The 27,952-nt window shown below is 46.8% G+C and overlaps 1 protein-coding gene across 1 annotated transcript in view; it reads left to right on the top strand.

Moving 5' to 3' along the window:
• The window catches only part of LOC115161135 (vang-like protein 1), a 59,554-nt gene that overhangs the window by 26,766 nt on the left and 4,836 nt on the right, over positions 1-27,952 (top strand). The window contains exons 4-6 of the mRNA XM_029711890.1: positions 14,182-14,616; positions 14,745-14,920; positions 25,868-26,001. Of these exons, the coding sequence (XP_029567750.1) occupies positions 14,182-14,616; positions 14,745-14,920; positions 25,868-26,001 (745 nt within the window). The remainder of the gene's footprint in view (positions 1-14,181; positions 14,617-14,744; positions 14,921-25,867; positions 26,002-27,952) is intronic.

The raw sequence follows: 27,952 nt of genomic DNA on the forward strand, positions 1-27,952 counted from the left end.
GGCAGCTCCTGTTTTCTTTGTGACTTGCGGTAACTCTCTGTGGTTCTGAATCAATAGTTGTTTTGTGGCCTGAAAATGTTGGAAACATTACAGTGCGTTCAGAAAGTATTCAGACCACTTGGGGTATTGTGTGTAGATTGATGAGGGGGAAAAAACTATTGAATCCATTTTAGAATAAGGCTGTAACGTAACTTGCTTACAGTACATGCAATATGCTTTGTGGACTTCACCGGACAGAGGTGGCTCTCCGGTTTTGTGATGAAACAAAGGTGTGATTGAATTTATGTTGCCACTGTGTCTTCTTATTGTCTCTGCATTTAGGCCTATATATCACAGTCACATGGCATATGAACTAACAGATTATAGGGCAAACAACACAATTATCACAACACACAGGTTTTAATATGGCATTTTTTTCTGGTTTGGCCAGTGATTTTTTTTTGGTGGGGGGGGGGGGGGTTCTCTGGTCTGTCTCACTTTCTCCCTCTCTGTCCTTCTCTGTCCCCTCTTCTCTCCCTCTCTGTCCTTCTCTGTCCCCTCTTCTCTCCCTCTCTTTGCCGTTCTGTTTGTATACCAGGGTGAACTCTTAGTGTTGGGTAATCTGTCAGTGTAAATGGAGAGGGTTTAGCCTGAATTTTTTCTAGCATTACTACAGAGAGACTCTATAGCTGTATTTACAATGCTTTAAGGGGATGTTGGATTATAGATCGCAGCGTTCCCCAACTGACTGCCTGGGGGCCCAATTTGGCCCGCAGGTGTTTTTATTTGGCCCCAGACCAATTTTAAAAAAATATTAAAAAATAAAAAATAGAACATGTATTTGTTTTTTTGTGTCATTGTTGGACAAAAACAACTGGAAAAAGGAATGAGCTCCAAGTGATTTTAGTTGTGAAATCTGTTCCCAAGTATTCTCAAACATAATAAGAGAGATGTGATCATTTATAATGTAAGCTAGGTTAGAAATTATTATGTTGAAGTCCAATATTAGATCTGTTTGGGCTTCTTGCGGTCAATTTGCAGTCTATAAATGATTTGTAATTATGTTCCGGCCCCCCAACCATCTACTGAAGAAAACAATCAGCCCGCGGCTGAATCTAGTTGATGATCCCTGATCTTTAACATTGAGGAGAGTGAGAGCACATTAAGATGTGACTATGGGAGAGGACAGTTATGTGATGACCCAATAGATGAACGGAGATGTGATAGGCTGATAAAGATGATATTAAAAGACCTCCCGTGACATCCCTCTCTCAAATAGGGGTCATTGGGTTAATGTTTCTCTCCACTCTGTCTCTCTCTCGCTCTCTCCATTGCTCTCTTTTTCTAACCTTCTGTGTTTTTCTCTCACCCTCTTTTTCTCCCCCTCTCTCCCCTCCTGTTTGGCATAAATGAATTAAAGGAAGTGGAGGGTGTGGAGGCTCGATCAGTGAACCTTGACACACAGTTTCCTAGACACACCCACACACACACTGGTTTACCACACAACCTGCAGCCCCCAGTGGGGGGGGGGCACGGGCATTAAGGGCCTGTCATGCCAAATAGTGTCCCCCTGTGTCACAATGGGATTCACTAACCTATTAGCATCAATTGCTATATCAATGGTGTGATGACCTAATGTGAAATTTGAGATCATTACAGCCTAAATGACGTTATCTTAATTCCCGCTATGTATACAAAGTTGTTTAAACAAGTTTTGTTTAGCTAATAAAATGAAAACATTACTTTAGCATGTCAATCTTGGTGGGTCAAACTAAAACAAAATGTATGCATGCCAGCAATGCCAATACACAACACTAAACAACACATTAATTGCATTATAACGGTGACAAGCGGTGCCCACAAACTGTTAGGGCCTTCATAAAGATGTCCCAACAACAGAGCATTCTTTTCAGCACCATGGAGTGTGACGACCCTCCCAGTCTGTCTGCGCTATTCTTTCACTTTGCTCTTGTTTTCCTTATTAGGATGTCGGTGGGCGGAGCCGGGAGGGTCGTCAGCGACATGGGACACACCTGGGCCTGGGTGTGTCCCGGGATAAATACACCTCTTCCCCATTCATTGAGGAGAATCTCTCCATGCAGACACTGTTTGATTTTAGTTGTTGCATTTTTGTATCCGTTTTGTTTGTTTGCACCTTTCAACCCCTCATTATCACATCTGTGCACGCAACCACTCACTTACACTACTGATTACATACACCATTGTTTATTCTATATAGGTTACTTCAGTTATTAAATATATTTTTGTTATTCCTTATCTCCATGTTGTCTCCCTTTTTGTTATGGGCTTCGAGCCAATTCGTGACAGGAGTGAATCCTTACCACCGCTACACCTGGCTATCAGTGGAGCCTTGTCTGGCAACGAAACAGTTCATTCAGCCTCATTTACTGCCTTTTTAAAAAACATAGCTGATATGGCTGACTTGCTTAAACAAATGTGGTTTCTACTGACAATTGAGATGTACAAACTATATGGATATCATAAGGTGAATGCACCAATTTGTAAGTCGCTCTGGATAAGAGCGTCTGCTAAATGACGTAAATGTAAAATGTAACTATGGCATAAGAGGACGACAAGCAGATAAGAGGCAATCCGTAATTTCGATTAAGACATGAGCGAGCTAGGACAGACGTAGTCAATACAACTATTTGTTCAGCACTTTTGAAATGTACAGCGACAGAATTCAGAACATGAGCAGTTACAACATTATTCTCCCTGTATACAAAGTCAGAACCTTAGGATAAATAAAGGGGGCATATAAGCAGACAATGAAAGCTCTTACAATATTCAATGATGACATTTCTCTTACAGGTTAGACTACATGTGCACCGCCAAGTCAGAACAGTAGGTGAAATTAAGAGGGGAAAAGGGACCAAATTAGTAGGCTGATGCAAATGGGCTACTAACAGCTTACTACACAACATACACTTAGTATTACTTTCTAAGATAGACTATACATATCTCCCTGGCATATTACATTTATGCAGCAGCATACAATAAATGTTTGGACTCACCTTGTGCTGTGTTCACTTGAACAGGAAGGTGGTGCGGCAGTCCTTCTTGTGTGTGAACTTTGTCATCAAAATCTGGCATTCTCTGGATTTATGGTGTTTTCAGGACAACTGGGAACTCTGGGGGAAAACATCCAAGGTCGAATCATGACGTCAGTGATCTTCAGGTCGGAGCTTTAGAAAGAGGCCCAAGTTCCTGACTTGGAATTCCGAGTTGGATGTTCATTCAAAACATATTTTCAGAGTTCACAGTTGTCTTCAACTCACTGAAGTCTGAGATTTCCCAGTTCCAAGTTTCCAGTTATTTTGAACACGGCAGAAGTCATGCTGGATTGACAGCATGGCCAATGTATTCAACCTTTCCTGGCCCGTGGTGTAAATGTGCATTTCTATCCTTTTAAGCTTGGAAACGGGACCCTTATACCCAGACTTGGAGCACACACCCTCTCCACTGAATAGCAGGCTAGTGATTGCTTTGCAACGCTTGCTGTTAGCCACTGATTCCTTCCAAACCACTCATTGTTGAATTTGCGATTTCCAACATGTGTAATGTTTATGTCCAATGTCCTATGAGCACTGATACAGTTGATCTATAATTTATCTTCATATGACAAGGATTGAAAAGGATTTGCCAGTAGGTTGTCGACTTGATTAATTATGATGACTGCTTGTCTAGTTTGCTAGCTAATATTTTGAAAGTATGATGTTGACATAATTAGTCCAATCAAAGCTATGGTAGATAAGACGTTAAATCACGTTATATCTGTGGCCAATGACCTTGAGCCTTCTTGGATGGGCACTTCTAATGGAACTCTATAGCAGCACACAAGGGGCTTGAACTTTCTAGCTTTCCCTGTAGATTTTGCGGTGACGTAGTGTCCCCATGAGTGACAGAACACTGAGCCAATCACGGCTCAACTAGAGAACATTACCAACCCCTACACTCTGTATTTTCCACTGGCTGCCCCACCACCACAGAAAGCACTGAGCTAGGCTGAAACACCGGCATTTTGGAGCTGCCTTAGTCAAGAAAGCAAAAAAGAGACCATGTTTGTATGGTCAACAGTGAAGAGGCAACTCTGGGATGCTGGCCTTCTAGGCATAGTTCCTCTTTCCAGTGTCTGTTCTTTTGCCCATCAACCTCTCCACAAATTTCTTGTTAACAAACTATAGTTTTGGCAAGTCGGTTAGGACATCTACTGTGTGCATGACACAAGTAATTTTTCCAACAATTGTTTACAGACGGATTATTTCACTTATAATTCACTGTATCACAATTCCAGTGGGCAGAAGTTTACATACACTAAGTTGACTGTGCCTTTAAACAGCTTGGAAAATGACAGAAAATTATGTCATGGCCTTAGAAGCTTCTGATAGGCTAATTGACATAATTTGAGTACATTGGAGGTGTACCTGTGGATGTATTTCAAGACCTACCTTCAAACTCAGTGCCTCTGCTTGACATCGTGGGAAAATCAAAAGAAATCAGCCAAGACCTCAGAAAAAAATTGTAGACCTCCACAAGTCTGGTTCATCCTTGGGAGCAATTTCCAAACGCCTGAAGGTACCACGTTCATCTGTACAAACAATAGTACACAAATATAAACACCATGGGACCACGCAGCCGTCATACCGCTCTGGAAGGAGACGTGTTTTGTCTCCTAGAGATGAACATACTTCGGTGTGAAAAGTGCAAATCAATCCCAGAACAACAGCAAAAGACCTTGAGAAGATGCTGGAGGAAACAGGTACAAAAGTATCTATATCCACAGTAAAATGAGTCCTATATTGGCATAACCTGAAAGGCCGCTCAGCAAGGAAGAAGCCACTGCTCCAAACCCACCTTAAAAAAGCCAGACTACGGGTTTGCAACTGCACATGGGGACATTGATCTGTAACGGCTGTCGGGAGAGAGAGTAGACCAAGGTGCAGCGAAGTTAGTGTTCATCATAGACGTTTAATTGACGAAAGAACACTATACAAAAAAACAGGAAAACCGACAGCCAAACAGTACTGACAGGAAACACACTGAACAGAAACAATTATCCACAAAACCCAAAGGAAAAACATGCTCCTTATGTGTGACTCCCAATCAGCAACCCCAAGGTGCGGACTCCGGTCGCAAAACCTGACACTGAAGGGGAGGGTCCGGGCGGGCCTTCTTACGGCGGCGGCTCAGGTGCGGGACGTGGCCTCTGCTCCACCCTCGGCGTCGCCCTCTTAGGTGGTGCACCTGGCCGCGCCGAAGGTCTCGTGGGCGACCCTGACTGCGCCCGGCTGGCGGGCGGTGATAGCTGCACCCGGCTGGTGGGCGGCGATTGCTGCGCCCGGCTGGCGGGCGACCCTGGTTGCGCCCGGCTGGCGGGCGGCGATTGCTGCGCCCGGCTGGCGGGCGTCCCTGGCGGCTCCGGCGGCACTGACCCAGGATTTACCAGGCTGAGGAGACATGTAAGAGACCTGGCCCTAGGCGCAGGCACAGGACTCACCGGGCTGGCGGGCGGCTCTGACTGCTCCGGACAGGCGGGCGGCTCTGACTGCTCCGGACAGGCGGGCAGCTCTGGAGGCTCCGGACAGGCGGGTGGCTCTGGCGGCTCCGGACAGGCGGGCGGCTCTGGCGGCTCCGGACAGGCGGGCGGCTCTGACTGCTCCGGACAGGCGGGCGGCTCTGGCGGCTCCGGACAGGCAGGCGGCTCTGGACAGGCGGGCAGCTCTGGAGGCTCCGGACAGGCGGGTGGCTCTGGCGGCTCCGGACAGGCGGGCGGCTCTGGCGGCTCCTGACTGGCGGGCGTCTCTGGCGGCTCCTGACTGGCGGCTCTGGCGGCTCCTGACTGGCGGGCGGCTCTGGCGGCTCCGGCGGCTCCGGACTGGCGGGCGGCTCTGGCGGCTCATGACTGGCGGGCGGCTCTGGCGGCTCCGGACTGGCGGGCGGCTCTGGCGGCTCCGGACTGCCGGGCGGCTCTGGCGGCTCCGGACTGGCGGGCGGCTCTGGTGGCTCCGGACTGGCGGGCGGCTCTGGCGGCTCCGGACTGGTGGGAGGCTCTGGCGGCTCCGGACTGGCGGGCGGCTCTGGCGGCTCTGGACTGGCGAGACCCACTGGAGGCCTAGTCCTAGGAGGCGGCACAGGACGGACCAGGATGGGGAGACCCACTGGAGGCCTGGTCCGAGGAGGAGGCACAGGATAAACCGGGCTGTGGGGGAGCACTGGAGTTCTAGACTTGACGCTCTTTACCCATACTCCAGGCTGAATGCCCACTTTGGCCCGGCACGGGCGGAGAGCAGGCATTGGGCGAACTGGACCCTCCCAGCGCCCTGGAGACACAGTGCGCAGAGCTGGTGCAGGATACCCTGGCCCGAAAAGGCGCACTGGAGACCAGACGCGCTGAGCTGGCACAACCCGTCCTGGCTCGATGCCTGCCCTCGCATGGCACTTGCGGGGGGCTGGCCTATAGCGCACCGGGCTATGCACACGTACTGGGGACACCGTGCACTTTACCGCATAACACGGTGTCTGGCCAGTACTGCGCTGCCTCCTGTAAGCACGGGGAGTTGGCTCAGGTCTACCGCCTGACTCCGCCAATCTCCGCCAAAATGTTTTTGGGGCTGCCTCCCGTGTCCGTTGCGCTCCCTCTCTTCGTACCAGCGCCTCTCAGCTCTCGACTCTTCTATTTCCCATTGCGGGTGGCGGTAATCCCCCGCTTGAGCCCATGGTCCTTTCCCATCCAGGATTTCCTCCCAAGTCCACGACTCCAGATAGCTTTTCTCCTGGTTCTTAACCTTGCTCTGCTCCTTACTCCGCTGCTTGGTCTTCTTGTGGTGGGTAATTCTGTAACGGCTGTCAGGAGAGAGAGTAGACCAAGGTGCAGCGAAGTTAGTGTTCATCATAGATGTTTAATTGACGAAAGAACACTATACAAAAAAACAGGAAAACCAACAGCCAAACAGTACTGACAGGAAACACACTGAACAGAAACAATTACGCACAAAACCCAAAGGAAAAACATGCTCCTTATGTGTGACTCCCAATCAGCAACAACGAACTTCAGCTGTGCCTGATTGGGAGCCACACAAGGACCAAAACAAAGAAATACAAAAAACCTAGAAAACGAACATAGAACGCCCACCCAATGTAACACCCTGGCCTAACCAAAATAAAGAACAAAAAAAACCTCCCTATGACCAGGGCGTTACATGATCGTACTTTTGGAGAAATGTCCTCTGGTCTGATGAAACAAAAATAGAACCGTTTGGCCATAATGACCATTGTTATGTTTGGAGGAAAAAGCGGTAGGCTTGCAAGCCGAAAAACACCATCCCAACCGTGAAGCACGGGGGTGGCAGCATCATGTTGTGGGGGTGCTTTGCTGCAGGAGGGACTGGTGCACTTCACAAAATAGATGGCATCATGAGGCAGGACAATTATGTGGATATATTGAAGCAACATCTCAAGACATCAGTCAGGAAGTTAAAGCTTGGTCACAAATGGGTCTTCCAAATGGACAATGACCCCAAGCATACTTCCAAAGTTGTGGCAAAATGGCTTAATGACAACAAAGTCAAGGTATTGTGGCCATCACAAAGCCCTGACCTCCATCCCATAGAATTTTTGTGGACAGAACTGAAAAAGTGTGTGCGAGCGACGAGGCCTAAAAATCTTACTCCGTTGCACCAGCTCTGGCAGGAGGAATGGGCCAGAATTCACCCAATTTATTGTGGGAAGCTTGTGAAAGGCTACCCTAAATGTTTGACCAAAGTTAAACAATTTAAAGGCAATGCTACCAAATACTAATTGAGTGTATGTAAACTTCTGACCCACTGGGAATGTGATGAAAGAAATAAAAGCTGAAATAAATCATTCTCTACTATTATTCTGACATTTCACATTCTTAAAATAAAGTGGTGATCCTAACTGACCTAAGACAGGGAAAATTTACCAGGATTAAATGTCAGGAATTGTGAAAAACTGAGTTTAAATGTATTTGGCTTAGGTGTATGTAAACTTCCGACTTCAACTGTATATTATTTGTGTGTGTGTGTGTGTGTGTGTGTGTGTGTGTGTGTGTGTGTACCTAATGTAGGTAATAGGATATAATAACGAATAATGTTGAACTAACATACCATCAAGGGAGACTTTAAAATCTACAACAATGAACACCTTTTGAAACAGCTGTGAGTACCAAGCTGGCAATTTTTTATCATTTAAATATATAAACTTTTGATATTTTGGTGGTACAGGTGTGATTAATTTATTTTCACAGATTTTTTGTACACTTACATGGCAATCATATACTGAATCATGGTGTGTGGAGTAGAGAGGAGGTGGGTGCTATGTGGGTGGGATGTTCTGCCTGCCAGCCAGTCTCGGAAGGGGGGCGTGAAGGAGACTGAAGCCCAGGCACGGAAGCTCACTTTCTTTTGAGTGTTTGCAGTGCTAGTGTTTTTAGTTCATCTGTTTATCTTGCACATTATGTGCCCAGTATGATACAGTTGGCAAACTTTCTTAGCAGATAATGACAACATAACAAAAGCAGTAGCTGTAGATGATGTAATGAGAAGTTGGAGGGTGGTTGGTTATGGAGGACGTCGGGTGGATACACGTCTGGGTTTTAGGCAGAAACCCTTAGTTCCTAGAGAACAGGAGCAGAGTTAAAGGGAACAGGGGAGGAGACAGAGACGTAAACAAGCAAACACACAGGTTACAGGTAGATTAGGTATGTAAAAATACAGATATTGATTGATTGAATTTAAAATAAATGTTCGATTAGTCATGCAATAATGTTAATGGCAGACATAGAAAAGAAAGAAGGGTTATCTTTCTGTAATTTTTTTACGTCAACCAAAGCTTAACATACTTTGTCTCACGGGCTTCACCGAAGTGCAGAACGTCAGGGCTTTCAGTCGTCGACCTTCCAACTGTAGAAGATTGTTGGCTTCCACCGAGGTAGCTCTAGGAAGACATAAAGATAAAAAATATCAGTATTATGAAAATTATAACTTGCTTCAGGTTATTTTGTGTTCAAATGCATATAGTTATTATCTGAGATTTTAATATTCACCTTATCAACGGATGGTGACCCCAGCTGGAAGTGAAAGAGCAGCAAGGTTTCCCAGTTTTCTCTTTTCAGTCTTTTCGGTCTACTGAAGCAGTTCGTCACAGTCAAAAACACTGTCTTTGGAGAGCGATTTCTGAGGTAATACATTTACGTGGACCAAGCATGCACTTATGAGGTGAACTAGAACTGCCTGCGTCCTCCGTCCTCAGCGACCACTACTCGGTAAAATAGAGCCAAGCAACCAGCATAGCAACAGACGCTTCCGTTCATTACGTAGGCCAGTCAGAATTTTGTGAGTTCTAGCAACAGCCCTAGCAACGGAAGCTAGAGAGCATCAAATCCCATTGTGATGCAGGTGGAGGGACACTTTTTGTCAGGGGGACACAAAAAGACACATTCCATTCAAACAATGCAGTCAATCCACAGACAAACACGGGCTGAAATCAGTAGATGATAGGACTTAAGACAACTTTTAAATGCAACAAGTACTGATATTGTATCATATAAAAGCACACTCAGTTATGGTCTGTTTAAATCTATTTTAGAGAATATTTATACAGAAAATGTGTTTAAAACCCGTATAAACTGTATTTATGATGATTACTATTTTAGGTTGGAAATAATTATATTACCCAATTTCATATGCCTTTATTTTATTTTCCTGTATAAGTAAAATCAGGATTATGCCTCGAATGCCATTTATTCCAGTTACTGGTTTGGATTTCTCCCTGACCAATATTTCTGCCAATTTCACCCCATTCTGGAACTTCGAGGGTTATTACATAGTCCCTCTAGTAATTTAATATGATCTCTATAGACCTTTTCAATTGTCAAAAACAATAACTCGTTCTATTTGCACGCACGACCAAGAGGTTCCAAGTAGGACACAAACCCTATTCAAATTACAGCAGCTAGCATGCTAACCACTGGAGAATGACAGTGAGTGTAGCAGATTGAAGCAAATCGGCACAAAATTGCAGGAGGAGATACTCCCGCAGCCGAGATGCTTACAGTATTAAAATACAGATACATTCATGATAGACAGGAGGAGACAATACTTCAAGTCTCAGGGGTAACATCACAGTGACTACTAGAACTGACCTGCAGCTCACCTCTGCTACAGTCACAACCCTTTCATCACAGTATAACTCAGCTGCCGACTGTGTGATCCGACTCAATGTTGCAGAATTAAACACCCACAAAATGAATTCTGTGGGTGCTAGATTGACTCAGTTCACACAGTCTGCTCTGCTGGCTGCTGAGGTTTATGTGGAGAAAGACGACAGTGAGTGTAGCAGAGGGGTGAGTGTGTATCACATGTGAGCTAGTTGACAGGTGAATGCTAGGCTCTTTCTCAATTCATCCTCCCTCGATTCCTCACCCCGCCTCCTAAAAAACTATTGGAGAAGGTCAGAGGGGAGGGACCTTGCACTTTATACATTTGCAATACAATACAAGTGAGCAGACAGGATGCGGGTAATCAAGGGAAGACAAAGTGATAAAGCCCTAGTAGCCATCCTGTGGTGATGTCACCCACCCTGAGACCTAAAGTATTACCCTAGCCCAACCAAGATCCTGGTTTTGTTATGATAATGGATGGTGCTTTGTGGGTATGAAGTGCTGTTATGGACGGAGGTTGCATCCTAGGTCAGACATACAGGGTTTGTTACACCCACACCAATGATCAACAACATCAGCTGCAAATCTGTGCAATATCAGACAAAATGACTGAGTGACAGCCAAATAAAACATACAAACAGGGAATGTTCAATGACCAAAATTCACTATATATAATTCAAAGAATCAACACTAATCAATATCATACAAAGAACGCCTATTTAAATAGTTAGTGGGTTTAGACCTTCATCTTACTCAAAAACAAGAGATTGAAAAATTCAATGAATAGTGTCTAATACAAATGATACGCAGAACGTCAGGGCTGGGCTGGAACAGAAACCTGCACACCCAGTAGCTAGGAGCAAGTTCCCCATGCATGTTCTAGGTCTATGCATTGTTACTTTTACCAGTATTTTTGTAGTCCTACAGCCAATTCTAACAGTAAACCAGAAGCATATATAACCCATTGGAGATATACCCTTCAGTCTCTCCAGGTCCTGGAACGTTCTTTGGGACCATCCGCAGACAGGTTTTAACAGCTTTCACAGGTATCTGAGGTTAGGAGACATAGAAATTAGACCAGAACATGCTTCATTATTTTCAAGCGATATAACATTTGATGTTCGTTGCAATTGTGTTTTTGTATTTTCATAATTCTCTTTGGGACTGGAATCTGTGCATTTGGTGTCACGCTGTATAGTGATAGGAGACAGTCGTAGGAATACGTAATAGGGGTTTTTATTTCTCCACCCAAAATAAAGTACGTCATGAAACAACGGGGACGAAGCAAACACGTGTGTGTGTGTGTGTGTGTGTGTGTGTGTGTGTGTGTGTGTGTGTGTGTGTGTGTGTATATAACCCAAACAAAAGAGCGAGGTGTAAACCTCTAAATAATACACGGGACGAGACCCATAATAAGTGCACAAAAACACGTAGCACCAAATCCGATACAACAGAGCACAGGTACTCACGACCAACGGACATGGGACAATAATTGACAAGGACAATGGGGAACAGAGGGCACATGCATACACATCCTAATCAGGGGAAATGGGAACCAGGTGTGCGTAATGAGACAAGACAGTCCGGGGTTAGTGGTAATGAATCCAATTCAGTGACGCCTAGAAGGCCGGTGACGTAGACCTCCGAAGCTGGTGAATGGAATGAGCAGTAGTACTGGGGGGGATCCGTGCCAATTAGCTAGTTCGCTTCGCTTGTCATTTTTAGTAGATCAAGCTAACGATTGTGTCATTAAAAAAACAAATATTAAATGCCTGTCTATCCTAGCTACCTGACATGACCTAGAAAAGATGGTTAACTTGATAAACAACCTAACCATATGCTACACATCATCCTGGCACTGCCACCTCCTGCTGCTGCTAACGTTACTATACATGCAGGCGAATACTATGCTCATTTTGACCTTGAGATAACTATACTAAGTTAGCTTAGCTAACTAGCTGTTTACAGCCGCAACAGAACAGCTGTTTACAAATGCACCAGAAGTTCTTTGGGGTGCCAGGGTTCACTTCCGCTCCTTCTTAAAAAGCCATTAAAAAGGTCTATAGACAGAATGTCACGGCCCTGCCCGCTTGTGGGGTTAACAACCTGTGGTTACCTAGGTTACTCCATTGGCTCACAGCAACAACAAAAATATAATGCCATTTTATTGTTGTCTGCTTGTTTTAGTAAATTACAAAACTATATAATAAGTACAAAGATCTTTTATAGCCAAGATACACCCCTCTCAATCTACATGACGAACAACAGATACATAGAATGGGTCACAAGGTTAAGATTTGTATAAAAGATATCTATAAAACATAGCAGACAGCAACTGCTGTATCAACAGTTTTCATTGTATAGACCAGTGTCTAGGCCTACAACTCCAAACTGGAACCGTCTCTCCCTGGTACGGTATAGAACAGAACCATTAGCTCATGTTCTCTGGAATGCTCTTTAGGCTTTATTACCCAAAGACATCGTACATCTCCTCTGTCAGTGCTATCTCATAGAGGCCCTCCTCAGTAAAACACACACACAATAGTTAACAGAATACTCTATTCTGTCAAATAAAACAACCATTATAATACAAGCATTATAACATAATCTTGCAATTTTCCACGACAATAGAGTCCAATGAAGTTCTTTCAGGGTCGTCGATGTGTCGGCTTGGGGGGGATATACACGACTGTGATTATAATCGAAGAGAATTCTCTAGGTAGATAATGCGGTCGGCATTTGATTGTAAGGAATTCTAGGTCAGGTGAACAAAAGGACTTGAGTTCCTGTATGTTGTTATGATCTCACCACGACTCGTTAATCATAAGGCATACATCTCCGCCCTTCTTCTTACCAGAGAGATGTTTGTTTCTGTCGGCGCAATGCGTGAAGAAGCCAGGTGGCTTTACCGACTCTGATAACGTATCCCAAGTGAGCCATGTTTCCGTGAAACAGAGAATGTTACAATCTCTGATGTCTCTCTGGAAGGCAACCCTTGCTCGAATTTCGTCTACCTTGTTGTCAAGAGACTGGTCTTTGGCGAGTAGTATACTCGGGAGCGGTGGGCGATGTGCAGCTTTATAACCACCCATAGAGGGTTATAAAGCTGCTTTTACTCAGCAATCACAATGAAAATGTCTCTCTCCCCCCCATTTCTCTCCCTCTCTCTCCCAGTGTAATTTCCTAATGGCATGTCAGGTGGTGTGTCCGTCTGGCAAGGGGTGAAGTTTTAGGGGTGTCGTGTGGGTTAGTGTTTGCTAATTAAATGTGTGCATGCTTGTGTGTGTGCTGACACAAGAAGAGGGGCTGCGGTATTCAAATCCACACACACACTCTGTTCCCAGCTCCTTACCTGACAGACATTGAGAGAACAAAGCTCGATGCAGCAGGCACAAAAAGAGAAAGAGTGAGAAAGGGAGAAAATTAACAGAGAAATATATAGCTGAATAATTGACAGAGAAATGCTCTCTTCAGCAGACAGGTATTTTAATCAGTGTCTCACTGTGCTCTTTCCTCCTCGGGCACATTTATTATAAACTGCATCCTGAGCTGGGAGACGAGATTTGACTCTAATTTGCAATGATAGGCCTGAATAACATCAGCCGTGTGCGTGTGTCATCCCTACCTGGTCATTATGAGCAGTCTGACTGTGTACTGTCAAAGGCATCCTATGTGGATCAGTGGGGAGCTGAAAGCCTGTCACAGTAACACAGAACTCCAGGAAACTAAAGGCCTCTTTTAATAGAATGATGGATGGGATGTTTGCAATAAACCTCAAAGGATTTAGTCAGAGACTGGAATCACACCAGAATTTCTACCAGTGTGTGTTTGTCACTTTGGCTTGTCTCTCACATACCATCCCTCCACAGAGTATTTCTGTCCTTTTCTATCTTATCTTATCTATCAGTCAGAGATGATCAACCATATCCTACGTTTTAATATCTTTTCATCTCTCCTCTCTCTCTTCTTTCTTTCTTTCTTTCTTCCCCCCCCTCTCTCAGGATGATAACTGGGGGGAGACCACCACCACGGCGGTGACCGGCACCTCAGAGCTCAGTCTATCCCAGGAGGAGGTGGTTGGTCTGTGGAAGGTACTGGACGACGGCCAAAGGCAGGGCTGTCGGCTCTACACTCCCCTGGTTCTGGGCTTCTGTGTGGGGCTACTGGTCCTTGCCACCCCCCTGGCCTTCCTGGTCCTCCCGGCAGTGCTGTGGCCAGCCAGGCTGCAGGCCTGTGGCTCTGCCTGTGAGGGCCTCTTCCTCTCTGTGTCCTGTAAACTCCTCATTCTCCTGCTTGCTGTTTGGGCTATCTTCCTGCGCCAGGCCAGTGCCAGCCTGCCCAGAGTGTGTGTATATCGAGCCCTCCTGGCCACGCTCACGCTGCTGCTCACACTCTCCTACTGGCTGTTCTATGGGGTCCGCATCCTTGACTCACAGGTGTGTATGCTTCGTGTGTGTGTGTGTGTGTGTGTGTGTGTGTGTGTGTGTGTGTGTGTGTGTGTGTGTGTGTGTGTGTGTGTGTGTGTGTGTGTGTGTGTGTTGATCCTGTGTTGTGCATTCTCCAGGATGAGGACTACCAAGGTATCGTCCAGTTTGCTGTGTCTCTGGTGGACTCTCTGCTGTTTGTCCACTACCTGGCCATCGTACTACTGGAGATCAGACATCTCCAGCCCTGCTACAGCCTGTGTGTTATACGCTCCACTGATGGGGAGACAAGCTGCTACAACCTGGGACAGCTCAGGTAATACACACAACAATCTCTTGCTAAAATGTTGCTGTTGACCGTAGTGATGTCATTCTTCTACCAGCAATATGAAGATGAAGATCACTTTATTCACATTAAGGTCAGACCAAAATGTTCATTCTGCTTGAACTCAGTCTGTATACAACAAGGAGGGAACTGAATGGTGTGGCCCAGATGAATTGAGAAACCATGTTGTGTCCACTGATGCCACTAAACAGAAGCCAGTCAGCTGATCACTCAGATAGCAGAAACGTTTACAGAAAATCAGACTATTAGAGAATTACTTTAGAATTCCCCGACCCCAACGCACACACCCACACCCGACTGCCCTGTTGAACTGTGGGTAATTGGAGACTCGTGTTCAGGGGGAAGCGTGGCAGTAATTTAGTTTCTAAATCACCCAGAATGCTCCAGTCCAGTCCTTTTGCTCTAGGGTGCTATTCTGGTAATTAGGTGGGCTGGGCCTGAGAAAGAGGGACTTTGATGCAGTATGATGAATTTACCTTCCAGATACTGATCTACAGTCGGATTTGGCATTTTCTTCATAACTGTTCAGGCTAGGATTTATGGCTAGTAAACTGATCGTAGATCTGTGCCTTAGGAGAACTTCAACCCAGAGCTGTATCTCTTATTAAAAGCATATGGTTTAAAGGCCCAGCGCAATCAAAAACATGATTTTTCTGTGTTTATGTACAGTACCAATCAAAAGTTTGGACACACCTACTCATTCTAGTTTTTTTTTGTGTGTGACTATTTTCTGCATTGTAGAATAATAGTAAAGATATCAAAACTATGAAATAACATATATGTATATTCTGTATTTTATACGATCTATTGCATTTTGCCTATGCCGCTCTGTCATTACTCATCCATATATTCATATATACACTACCGTTCAAAAGTTAGGGTCACTTAGAAATGTCCTTGTTTTTAAAAGAAAAGCAATTTTTTGCCCATTTAAAATAACATCAAATTGATCAGAAATACAGTGTAGACATTTTTTATGTTGTAGATGACTATTGTAGCTGGAAACGGTTGCTTTTTAATGGAATATCTACATAGGCGTACAGAGGCCCGTTATCAGCAACCATCACTCCTGTGTTCCAGTGGCACATTGTGTACGCTCAAGTTTATCATTTTAAAAGGCTAATTGATCATTAGAAAACCCTTTTGCAATTATGTTAGCACAGCTGAAAACTGTTGTTCTGATTAAAGAAGCAATAAAACTGGCCTTATTTAGACTAGTTGAGTATCTGGAGCATCAGCATTTGTGGGTTCGATTACAGGCTCAAAATGGCAAGAAACAAAGAACTTTCTTCTGAAACTCCTTAGTCTATTCTTGTTCCGAGAAATGAAGGCTATTCCATGCGAGAAATTGCCAAGAAACTGAAGATCTCGTACAACGCTGTGTACTACTCCCTTCACAGAACAGCACAAATTGGCTCTAACCAGAATAGAAAGAGGAGTGGGAGGCCCCAGTGCACAACTGAGCAAGAGGACAAGTACGTTAGAGTACCTAGTTTGAGAAACAGACGCCTCACAAGTCCTCAACTGGCAGCTTCATTAAATAGTACCCACAAAACACCAGTCTCAACGTCAACAGTGAAGAGGTGACTCAGGGATGCTGGCCTTCTAGGCAGATTTGCAAAGAAAAAGCCATATATCAGAACTATAAGCACAAGCATTTTGCTATACTCGCAATAACATCTGCTAACCATGTGTATGTGACAAATAAAATTGTATTTTTTTTTATATGGAATCATGTAGTAACAATTGTTTTTAACATATCAAAATATATTTGATGTTTGAGATTCTTCAAAGTAGCCACCCTTTGCCTTGATGACAGCTTTGCACACTCTCAACCAGCTTCATGAGGAATGCTTTTCCAATATCCAATACAAAAGTTCCAACATATGCTGAGCACTCCTTCACTCTGTGGTCCAACTCATTCCAATCCATCTCAATTGGGTTGAGGTTGGGTAATTGTGGAGGCCAGCACTCCATCACTCTCCTTGGTCAAATAGCCCTCCTTTGTCAAATAGCCCTTCACGGCCTGGAGGTGTGTTTTGGGTCATTGTCCTGTTAAAAAGCTAATTATAGTCCCACTAAGTGCAATCCGATGGGATGGTGTATCACTGCAGAATGCTGTGGTAGCCATGCTGGTTAAGTGTGCCTTGAATTCTAAATAAATCATTGACAGTGTCACCAGCAAAGCACCATCACACCTCTTCCTCCATGCTTCATGGTGGGAACCACACATGCGGAGATCATCCGTTCACCTACTCTGCGTCTCACAAAGACACGGCGGTTGGAAACAAAAATCTCATTTGAACTCATCAGACCAAAGGACAGATTTCCACCAGTCTAATGTCAATTTCTTGTATTTCTTGGCCCAAGCAAGTCTCTTCTTATTGGTGTCCTTTAGTAGTGGGTTTCTTTGCAGCAATTTGACCATGAAGGCCTGATTCACTTAGTCTCCTCTGAACAGTTGATGTTGAGATGTGTCTGTTACTGGATCTCTGTGAAGCATTTATTTGGCCTGCAATTTATGAGGCTGGTAACTCTAATGAACTAATCCTCTGCCGCAGAGCTAACTCTGGGTCTTCCTTTCCTGTGGCGATCCTCATGAGAGCCAGTTTCATCATAGTGCTTGATGGTTTTTACGACTACACTTGAAGAAACTTTAAACATTCTTGATATTTTCCAGATTGACTGACCTTCATGCCTTAAAAACCTCTCTAGGGGAGGTGGGACGAAATCGTCCCACACTATTCAACAGCCAGTGACAAACCAGAGCGCCAAATTTAAAACCACAAAATGTCATAATTCAAAGTTCTCAAACATAGGACTATTTTACACCATTTTATAGATACACTTCTCCTGAATCGAACCACATTGTCCGATTTCCAAAAGGCTTTAGAGCGAAAGCAAAACATTAGATTATGTTAGGAGAGTACATAGACACAAAAAACCACACAGCCATTTCCAAGCAACTAGCATGCATCACAAATACCCAAAACACAGCTAAATGCAGCACTAACCTTTGATGATCTTCATCAGATGACACTCCTAGGACATTATGTTACACAATACATGCATGTTTTGTTCAATAAAGTTCATATTTATATCAAAAACAAGCTTTTTACATTAGCATGTGATGTTCAGAACTAGCATACCCACCGAAAACTTCCGGTGAATTTACTAAATTACTCATGATAAACGTTGACAAAATACATAACAATTATTTTAATAATTATAGATACAGAACTCCTTTATGCAATCGCTATGTCCAATTTTAAAATAGCTTTTCGGCGAAAGCACATTTTGCAATATTCTGAGTACATAGCTCGGCCATCACGGCTAGCTAATTTGACACCCACCAAGTTTGGGACAACCTAAACTCAGAATTACTATTAAAAAAATTGGATTACCTTTGCTGTTCTTTGTCAGAATGCCCTCCCAGGACTTCTACTTCAACAACAAATGTTGTTTGGGTTTCAAATAATCCATAGTTATATTCAAATAGCTCCGTTTTGTTCGTGCGTTCAGGTCACTATCTGAAGGGTGACGCGCGAGCGCATTTCGTGACAAAAAAAATCTAAATATTCCATTACCGTACTTAGAAGCATGTCAAACTCTGTTTAAAATACATTTTTATGCGATTTTTCTCGTAAAATAGCGATAATATTCCAACTAGGCAACGTTGTATTCATTCAAAGGCTGAAAGAAAAAAATGGAGTAGTCTCGTGACCGCGCATCTCCAGTGTCACTGTCCCCAGGCTGACCACTAACAAATTCTGCTGCTGTTCTTTGCCCAGAGACAGCAGACACCCCATTCCACTTTCTGGCAGCTTTAGAGAGCCAATGGAAGCCTTAGAAAATGTCACGTTACAGCACAGATGCTGTATTTTCGATAGAGATGCAACAGAAGGACAACAAATTGTCAGACAGGGCACTTCCTGTATGTAATCTTCTCAGGTTTTGGCCTGCCATATGAGTTCTGTTATACTCACAGACACCATTCAAACAGTTTTTGAAACGTTAGAGTGTTTTCTATCCAAATCTACTAATTATATGCATATTCTAGTTTCTGGACAGGAGTAGTAAGCAGATTAAATCGGGTACGTTTTTTATCCGGCCGTGAAAATACTGCCACCTATCCCAAAGAAGTTAAAGTAATGATGGACTGTTGTTTCTCTTTGCTTCTTTGAGCTGTTCTTGCCATAATATGGACTTAGTCTTTTACCAAATAGGGCTTCTGTATACCACCCTTACCTTGTCACAGCACAATTGATTGGCTGAAATGCATTAAGAAGAAAAGAAGTTCCACAAATTAACTTTTAACAAGGCACACCTGTTAATTGAAATGCATTCCAGGTGACTCCTCATGAAGCTGGTTGAGAGAATGCCAAGTGTGCAAAGCTGTCATCAAGGAAAAGGATGGCTGCTTTGAAGGATCTAAAATATAAAATACACTTTGATTTGTTTAACATTTTCTTGGTAATGACATGATTCCATATGTGTTATTTCATAGTATTGATGTCTTCACTATTATTTTACAATGTAGAAAATAGTAAACATAAAGGTAAACCCTGGAATGAGTAGGTGTCCAAACTTTTGACTGGTACTGTATATTTCCACACTATGGAGAAAAAAATATCACTATTCGAATGGTATCATACATTTTTGTTGGATATTAAAAAAGCAGACTGTGTGAGCGACACCAAGGCAACTCTGCTCCAGCCAAGACTAGCTAACTTGTAGCAGCCACAACGTTATTTATCATCCCATATAACAGTGTCTGTCTTGACTGGAGGGGCCTAGAGAAGCTTTTAAGCTAAGCTAGCCAACTACAGCTAGCCAGGCTAATTGAGGCCACATGCTACGCTTCTCCCCAACCCCATTCAGATAAAACAGCCTACCTGTTGGTTGCTCATTGTAGCCTACTCCTTCTCATTTCGCTAATTTTAATTCCGTAATTTTATTCCATCTTGCATTGCATTAGTGAACTCTCACTCCACTTGCTACACATTGCTACACATCTGACGCTTTGATTTGCCAACATAAACAAAAAGCTACAGACGTGAAGGCTACTGGTCGGCTACCGGTTCTTTTTATGGGGCGCACTGTGCACCTTGTTTTATTAAATTAATCATTTGAAATGTCATTGTATATCCTTGTATGTAACAATGTCACATGGATTTTTAAATTTAATTTAGTAAAGGCCTTTTCATTGTTAAAGTAGGCCTGTAATTTTTTATGCTCGCAACAATTAATACTTACACAAGTATTTGAATACTAACGTCCGTTCAGATATTTCAATAACCGTGCTGATCCCTAGCAGAATGTCACGATTGTCTAGGACCAGTAGAGACGTGAAATCAGGAGCAGGAGACAGTGGGCCGGAGCAACTGAGTTTTAATAATAAATACAAGACGCAATAGCCGTTGGGCACAGGGCGCGTGGCGAAGTCCGCCAAGAGAAAACACTTTTCCCAAAACAAATAAGCGCACTGGAAAACAAACAGCGCGCGGGGCGCAGCCCGGCAATATAATGTCTACTTAATCGGATATAATCACAACTGTCCTGAGTGAACAAATGAACAATCCCGCACGAGAACCCCAACTGAAAATACACACTAAATAACCCCCCACTAATGACAAACACAAAACAGGTGCGGGATAGACAGACAAAACCAAAAGACACAGAAACAACGATCGGTGGCAGCTAATAGGCCGGCGACGACGACCGGCGAGCGCCGCCCGACCGAGGAGGGGCGCCACCTTCGTTAGATACTGTGACAGTACCCCTCCCCTGGAGCCGCGCGCCGACGCCGGCCTCGGGGACGGCCCGGAGGGCGATCGGCCGGCGACGATGGAATTCTTGTAGCATCGGTGGATCTAGAATGTCCGCCGCCGGAACCCAGCACCTCTCCTCCGGACCGTACCCCTCCCAGTCCACGAGGTACTGCAGGCCCCCTACCCGACGTCGGGAGTCCAGGAAGGTTCGGACTGTGTACGCCGGGGCCCCCCCGATGTCCAGGGGGGGCGGGGGGACCTCCGGCACCTCATCGTCCTGCAGTGGACCAGCTACCACCGGCCTGAGGAGAGACACATGAAACGAGGGGTTAATGCGGTAATATGAAGGGAGTTGTAACCTGTAACACACCTCGTTTATCCTCCTCAGGACTTTGAACGGCCCCACAAACCGCGGACCCAGCTTCCGGCAGGGCAGGCGGAGGGGCAGGTTCCGCGTCGAGAGCCAGACTCTGTCCCCCGGATTATACACGGGGGCGTCACTGCGGTGGCGGTCAGCGCTCTCCTTGTGTCGTTCACCAGCCCTCCTTAGGCACTCCTGGACACCATTCCAGGTCTCCTGAGAGCGCTTCACCCATGCCTCCAACACAGGAGCCTCCGTCTGGCTCTGTTGCCATGGCACCAGGACCGGCTGATACCCCAAGACCACCTGGAAGGGTGACAGGTTGGTAGAGGAGTGGCGCTGAGAGTTCTGGGCCACCTCGGCCCATGGCACGAACTGCGCCCACTCCCCTGGCCGGTCCTGGCAATATGACCGCAGAAACCTGCCCACATCCTGGTTGATGCGTTCTACCTGCCCATTACTCTCGGGGTGGAAACCCGAGGTCAGGCTGACCGAGGCCCCCAGCCTCTCCATAAACGATCTCCACACCCTGGACGTGAACTGGGGACCCCGATCAGATACGATGTCCTCGGGCACCCCATAGTGCCGAAAGACATGGGTGAACAGGGCCTCCGCGGTCTGCATGGCCGTAGGAAGACCGGGCAAAGGGAGCAGACGGCAGGACTTAGAGAACCTGTCCACAACGACCAGGATCGCCGTATTCCCCTGGGACGGCGGGAGATCCGTGAGGAAATCCACCGAGAGGTGAGACCAAGGCCGCTGCGGAACAGGGAGGGGCTGTAATTTCCCTCGAGGCAGGTGCCTAGGAGCCTTGCACTGAGCGCATAACGAACAGGAAGAGACATAACGCCGAACATCCTCAGCCAAGGTGGGCCACCAGTACCTTCCCTTCAGGCCCCGCACTGTCCGTTCCACCCCAGGATGACCCGAGGAGGGTAGAGTGTGGGACCATCGGATTAGTCGATCGCGAACACCAAGCGGAACGTATTTCAGGCCCACGGGACACTGCGGTGGAGTGGGTTCTGACCGACCCGCCCGCTCGATGTCCGCATCCACCTCCCATACCACCGGCGCCACCAGACAGGAGGCAGGAAGTATGGAAGTAGAATCGATGGTCCACTCCTCGGTGTCGTAGAGACGCGACAGTGCGTCAGCCTTCCGGTTCCGGGAACCTGGAATGTACGAGAGAGTGAAGTTAAACCTCGTAAAAAACATGGCCCACCTTGCCTGACGGGGATTAAGCCTCCTCGCTGCCCGGATATACTCCAGGTTACGGTGGTCGGTCCAGATGAGAAAAGGGTGACGTGCCCCCTCAAGCCAATGTCTCCACACCGTCAAAGCCCTGACCACAGCTAACAGCTCCCGGTCCCCCACATCATAGTTGCGCTCCGCCGGGCTCAGCTTCTTAGAAAAGAAGGCACATGGGCGGAGCTTCGGAGGAACGCCCGAGCGCTGCGATAGCACAGCTCCTACCCCAGCCTCGGACGCGTCCACCTCCACTATGAATGGCAAAGAGGGGTCCGGATGCGCCAGGACAGGTGCGTTGGTAAACAGAACCTTCAGACGAAGGAAGGCTCTGTTCGCCTCTGCTGACCATCGTAGCCACACCGGCCCCCCCTTCATCAGTGAGGTAATGGGAGCCGCCACCTGACCAAAACCCCGGATAAACCTCCGATAATAATTAGCGAACCCCAAGAACCGCTGCACCTCCTTCACAGTGGTTGGGGTTGGCCAATTACGCACAGCCGTCACGCGGTCACACTCCACCTCCACCCCCGAGGTGGAAATGCGATATCCTAGAAATGAGACGGCTCATTTGGAGAACTCACATTTCTCCGCCTTGACGTATAGGTTATGCTCCAGCAGCCGCCCAAGCACTTTACGCACCAGGGACACATGCTTGGCGCGTGTGGCGGAGCAAATCAGGATGTCATCGATGTACACCCCCACACCCTGTCCGAGCATGTCCCGAAGGACCTCGTCCACAAAGGATTGGAAGACAGCGGGAGCGTTCTTTAACCCATACGGCATGACGAGGTACTCATAATGGCCCGATGTGGTACTAAATGCGGTTTTCCACTCGTCTCCATCTCGGATACGCACCAGGTTATATGCGCTCCTGAGATCTAATTTCGTGAAGAAGCGCGCCCCGTGAAATGACTCCACTGCCGTAGCAATGAGAGGTAGCGGGTAACTGAAACCCACTGTGATAGCATTTAGACCTCTATAGTCAATGCACGGGCGCAGACCTCCCTCCTTCTTCTTCACAAAAAAAAAACTCGAGGAGACGGGGGACTTAGATGGCCGAATGTATCCCTGTCTCAAGGATTCAGTGACGTATGTATCCATAGCCACTGTCTCCTCCTGAGACAGAGGATACACGTGACTCCTAGGAAGGACCGCGTCGGCCTGGAGGTTTATCGCACAATCCCCTCGTCGATGGGGTGGTAATAGAGTCGCCTTCGTCTTACTGAAGGCGATAGCCAAATCGGCATACTCTGAGGGAATGTGCACGGTGGAGACTTGGTCTGGACTCTCCACCGTAGTCGCACCGATGGAAACTCCTATGCACCTACCTGAGCACTCCCTCGACCACCCCGTAAGAGCCCTCTGTCTCCACGAAATCTGAGGGTTGTGCGTGGCTAGCCAGGGGATTCCCAGTACCACCGGAAACGCCGGGGAGTCAATGAGGAACAGGCTGATACGCTCCTCATGACCCCCCCACGTCTGCATCACCAGTGGCACTGTGACCTCCCCTACTTGGCCTGACCCTAGCGGTCGACTATCTAGGGCGTGCACGGGGAAGGGGTGGTCCAGCTGAACCAGGGGAATCCCTAACCTCTTCGCTAACCCACGGTCCATAAAACTCCCAGCTGCACCTGAATCGACTAGTGCCTTATACTGGAAGTGAGGGGAAAAATCTGGAAAACAAACCGAGGTGTACATGTGGTCGACAGGGGGCTCTGGGTGTGGCTGGTGCGGACTCACCTGGGGGTTCGAAGTAGTGCTCTGCCTGCCCTCCGAACTCCCGGGGGGACCACTCCAGCACCGGTCCACAGTGTGTCCTCTGCGTCCACATCGGGTGCAGGAGAGACCCCCCCCTCCGGTCCTCCCCTATCTCCATGGGCTGTGGAGCGGGGGGACTGGGAGGCGGAACGAACAGGCCCCGACTGGAACGTCCCCGGGAAGCCAGCAGGTTGTCCAGTCTAATGGACAAGTCCACCAGTTGGTCGAGGGTGGAGGCGTTGTCCCTACAGGCCAGCTCCCGGCGGACGTCCTCGCGAAGGCTACACCTATAGTGGTCTATCAAGGCCCGCTCGTTCCACCCCGATCCAGCGGCGAGAGTCCGGAATTCCAGGGCGAAATCCTGAGCGCTCCTCGTCTCCTGTCTCAAATGGAATAACCGCTCACCCGCCACCCTGCCCTCCGGGGGATGATCGAAAACCGCCCGGAAGCGGCGGGTGAACTCAGGGTAGTCGCCCCGAGCCGAGTCTGGGCCATCCCAGACCGCATTGGCCCATTCTAGGGCTCGACCCGTGAGACAGGAGACGAGGACGCTCACCCTCTCTTCGTCGGAGGGGGGGGGGGGGCGGACGGTCGCCAGGTATAGTTCCAATTGGAGCAAGAACCCCTTGCACCCAGCGGCCGTCCCATCGAACTCCCGGGGAGGAGTAATCCGGATACCACCGGCGCCCGCTTCAGGGGGTGTGTGTAGGGGCGCAGGGTGAGGGACCGGAGCTGGTCCAGCTGGGGAAGTACCTCTCTCCCAGTTCTCCAACCGGGCCAACACCTGGTCCATGGCCGAGCCTAGGCGGTGGAGGAGGCTGGCGTGTTGAGAGACCTGCTCAGCCATGGACGGCGCTTCTGCTCCTGGTGACTCCATTTTAGGGTGCGGGATTCTGTCACGATTGTCTAGGACCAGTAGAGACGTGAAATCAGGAGCAGGAGACAGTGGGCCGGAGCAACTGAGTTTTAATAATAAATACAAGACGCAATAGCCGTTGGGCACAGGGCGCGTGGCGAAGTCCGCCAAGAGAAAACACTTTTCCCAAAACAAATAAGCGCACTGGAAAACAAACAGCGCGCGGGGCGCAGCCCGGCAATATAATGTCTACTTAATCGGATATAATCACAACTGTCCTGAGTGAACAAATGAACAATCCCGCACGAGAACCCCAACTGAAAATACACACTAAATAACCCCCCACTAATGACAAACACAAAACAGGTGCGGGATAGACAGACAAAACCAAAAGACACAGAAACAACGATCGGTGGCAGCTAATAGGCCGGCGACGACGACCGGCGAGCGCCGCCCGACCGAGGAGGGGCCCCACCTTCGTTAGATACTGTGACACAGAAAGGTAAGCTAAGTGTACGTAGACTTGACATTGATACAGTATATGCGTGGTTCGGCCTCTCTATGCTGCCTCACCTCTAGCCTCTCTGTCTGATACTGACTGATCTCCTTTAGAAAGGCCTGAGGCTGGAGGACAGTTTAAAGCAGGGAACCCTGTATAACGTGGCCCTGGTCTGCAGTAGTTTGGTCTGGGGGAGTAGTATAGATATGAGGCATGCTGCTCAGTAAGAGCTATTTTATCAGGTGAATCAAATCAGCAGGGACAATAATGGACTTCATTCCCGACCTTATTTTATAATACATCTATCTGTTTTCTCTACCTCCGACTACTTTATGGCCTTTTTTCTTACCCTATCTCTCTCTCTCCCATCTTTCTCTCCCTCCCTCTGCCCCTCTCTCTCTCCCTCTGTCTCTGTCTGTGTCAGTATTCAGAGGGCAGCTCTGTCTCTGCTAGAGTTCTACTACAGAGACTTTCCTCTTCATAACCCCGCCCTTCTCTCCGCCTCCAAGCACCGTGCCGCCAAGCACCTGGCTGGCCTCAAGGTCTACACCGTGGATGGTTAGTATAGCTACAGATTCAGTGGTTCTTCAATGGTTACATTGGATTTGTGTCCCTGTATGTGTCGTCCACCTTCCAATCATCTCTTTTCCTCTTTGTAACTGCATCATAAAGTGAAACTCTTTCTCTTTCTCGCTCTACCTGTCTCTCCATCTGTCAGCTGTCTGTCCACCATATTTGTCCATGTATGTGCTTCATTGTGATGGTGTCTCTCCATATACTTTCCCATGCCACCTTAAGCAACATTTAAAGCTAAACTGAGAGCTTACCTTTTGGACAATGACAGTAAGTAAAGCTGGCTAATAATCTCTTCTGTGTGTCCTCACACCTTTTACAAGTGTACTCTACTAACCTAGTGTACATTACTAACCTCACTCATCACTTCCCTTCCCTCACCCACGTTTTCTCTGCTTCTACACATTCAAACACAGATACACACCAATCTAACCACCCCTTTCATTCACCAGATATTCTACACAGACATACAGGCACCGACTGCCCCTGGAGTACTTGGGCCTTCCCAACTCAGTGCAGATTTTATGGGTTTTCTCTATGGTCTTTGTAGTGGAGTTTGGTAGAGGAGTATGCTGGTACGGTGTCCTCACAGAACCCTCCCACCCTCCCCTTGTCAAAGTATGAAATGGGAGGGAAGGCTTCAGAGGCTTTGGCATTTCTGCCTTTCAATAATTCATCACAGTAGCTTTCAGCCTTACACACACACATACACATGCATGCGCACACACACACACACACACAGACACACACACACGCACACACACACACACACAAACACACACAGTGAGGGAAAAAAGTATTTGATCCCCTGCTGATTTTGTATGTTTGCCCACTGTCAAAGAAATGATCAGTCTATAATTCTAATGGTAGGTTTATCTGAACAGTGAGAGACAGAATAACAACAAAACAATCCAGAAAAACGCATGTCAAAAATGTTATAAAATGATTTGCATTTTAATGAGGGAAATAAGTATTTGACCCCTCTGCAAAACATGACTTAGTACTTGGTGGCAAAACCCTTGTTGGCAATCACAGAGGTCAGACATTTCTTGTAGTTGGCCACCAGGTTTGCACACTTCTCAGGAGGGATTTTGTCCCACTCCTCTTTGCAGATCTTCTCCAAGTCATTAAGGTAAAGAGGCTGACATTTGGCAACTCGAACCTTGAGCTCCCTCCACAGATTTTCTATGGGATTAAGGTCTGGAGACTGGCTAGGCCACTCCAGGACCTTAATGTGCTTCTTCCTGAGCCACTCCTTTGTTGCCTTGGCCATGTGTTTTACATTTAGATTTTAGTCATTTAGCAGACGCCCTTATCCAGAGCGACTTACAGTAGTGAATGCATACATTTCATTTCATACATTATTTTTCTGTGCTGGCCCCCTGTGGGAATTGAACCCACAACCCTGGTGTTGCAAACACCATGCTCTACCAACTGAGCTACAGGGAAGGCTGGGTCATTGTCATGCTGTTGGAATACCCATCCACGACCCATTTTCAATGCCCTGGCTGAGGGAAGGAGGTTCTCACCCAAGATTTGATGGTACATGGCCCCGTCCATCGTCCCTTTGATGCGGTGAAGTTGTCCTGTCCCCTTAGCAGAAAAACACCCCCAAAGCATAATGTTTCCACCTCCACGTTTGACAGTGGGGATGGGTTATAGGCAGCATTCCTCCTCCTCCAAACACGGTGAGTTGAGTTGATGCCAAAGAGCTCCATTTTGGTCTCATCTGACCACAACACTTTCACCCAGTTGTCCTCCGAATCATTCAGATGTTTATTGGCAAACTTCAGACAGGCATGTATATGTGCTTTCTTGAGCAGGGGGACCTTGCGGGCGCTGCAGGATTTCAGTCCTTCACGGCGTAGTGTGTTACCAATTGTTTTCTTGGTGACTATGGTCCCAGCTGCCTTGAGATCATTGACAAGATCCTCCC

The sequence above is a fragment of the Salmo trutta genome, chromosome 24 (assembly GCF_901001165.1).
Source record: "Salmo trutta chromosome 24, fSalTru1.1, whole genome shotgun sequence".
In the NCBI taxonomy this organism is placed as follows: domain Eukaryota; kingdom Metazoa; phylum Chordata; class Actinopteri; order Salmoniformes; family Salmonidae; genus Salmo; species Salmo trutta.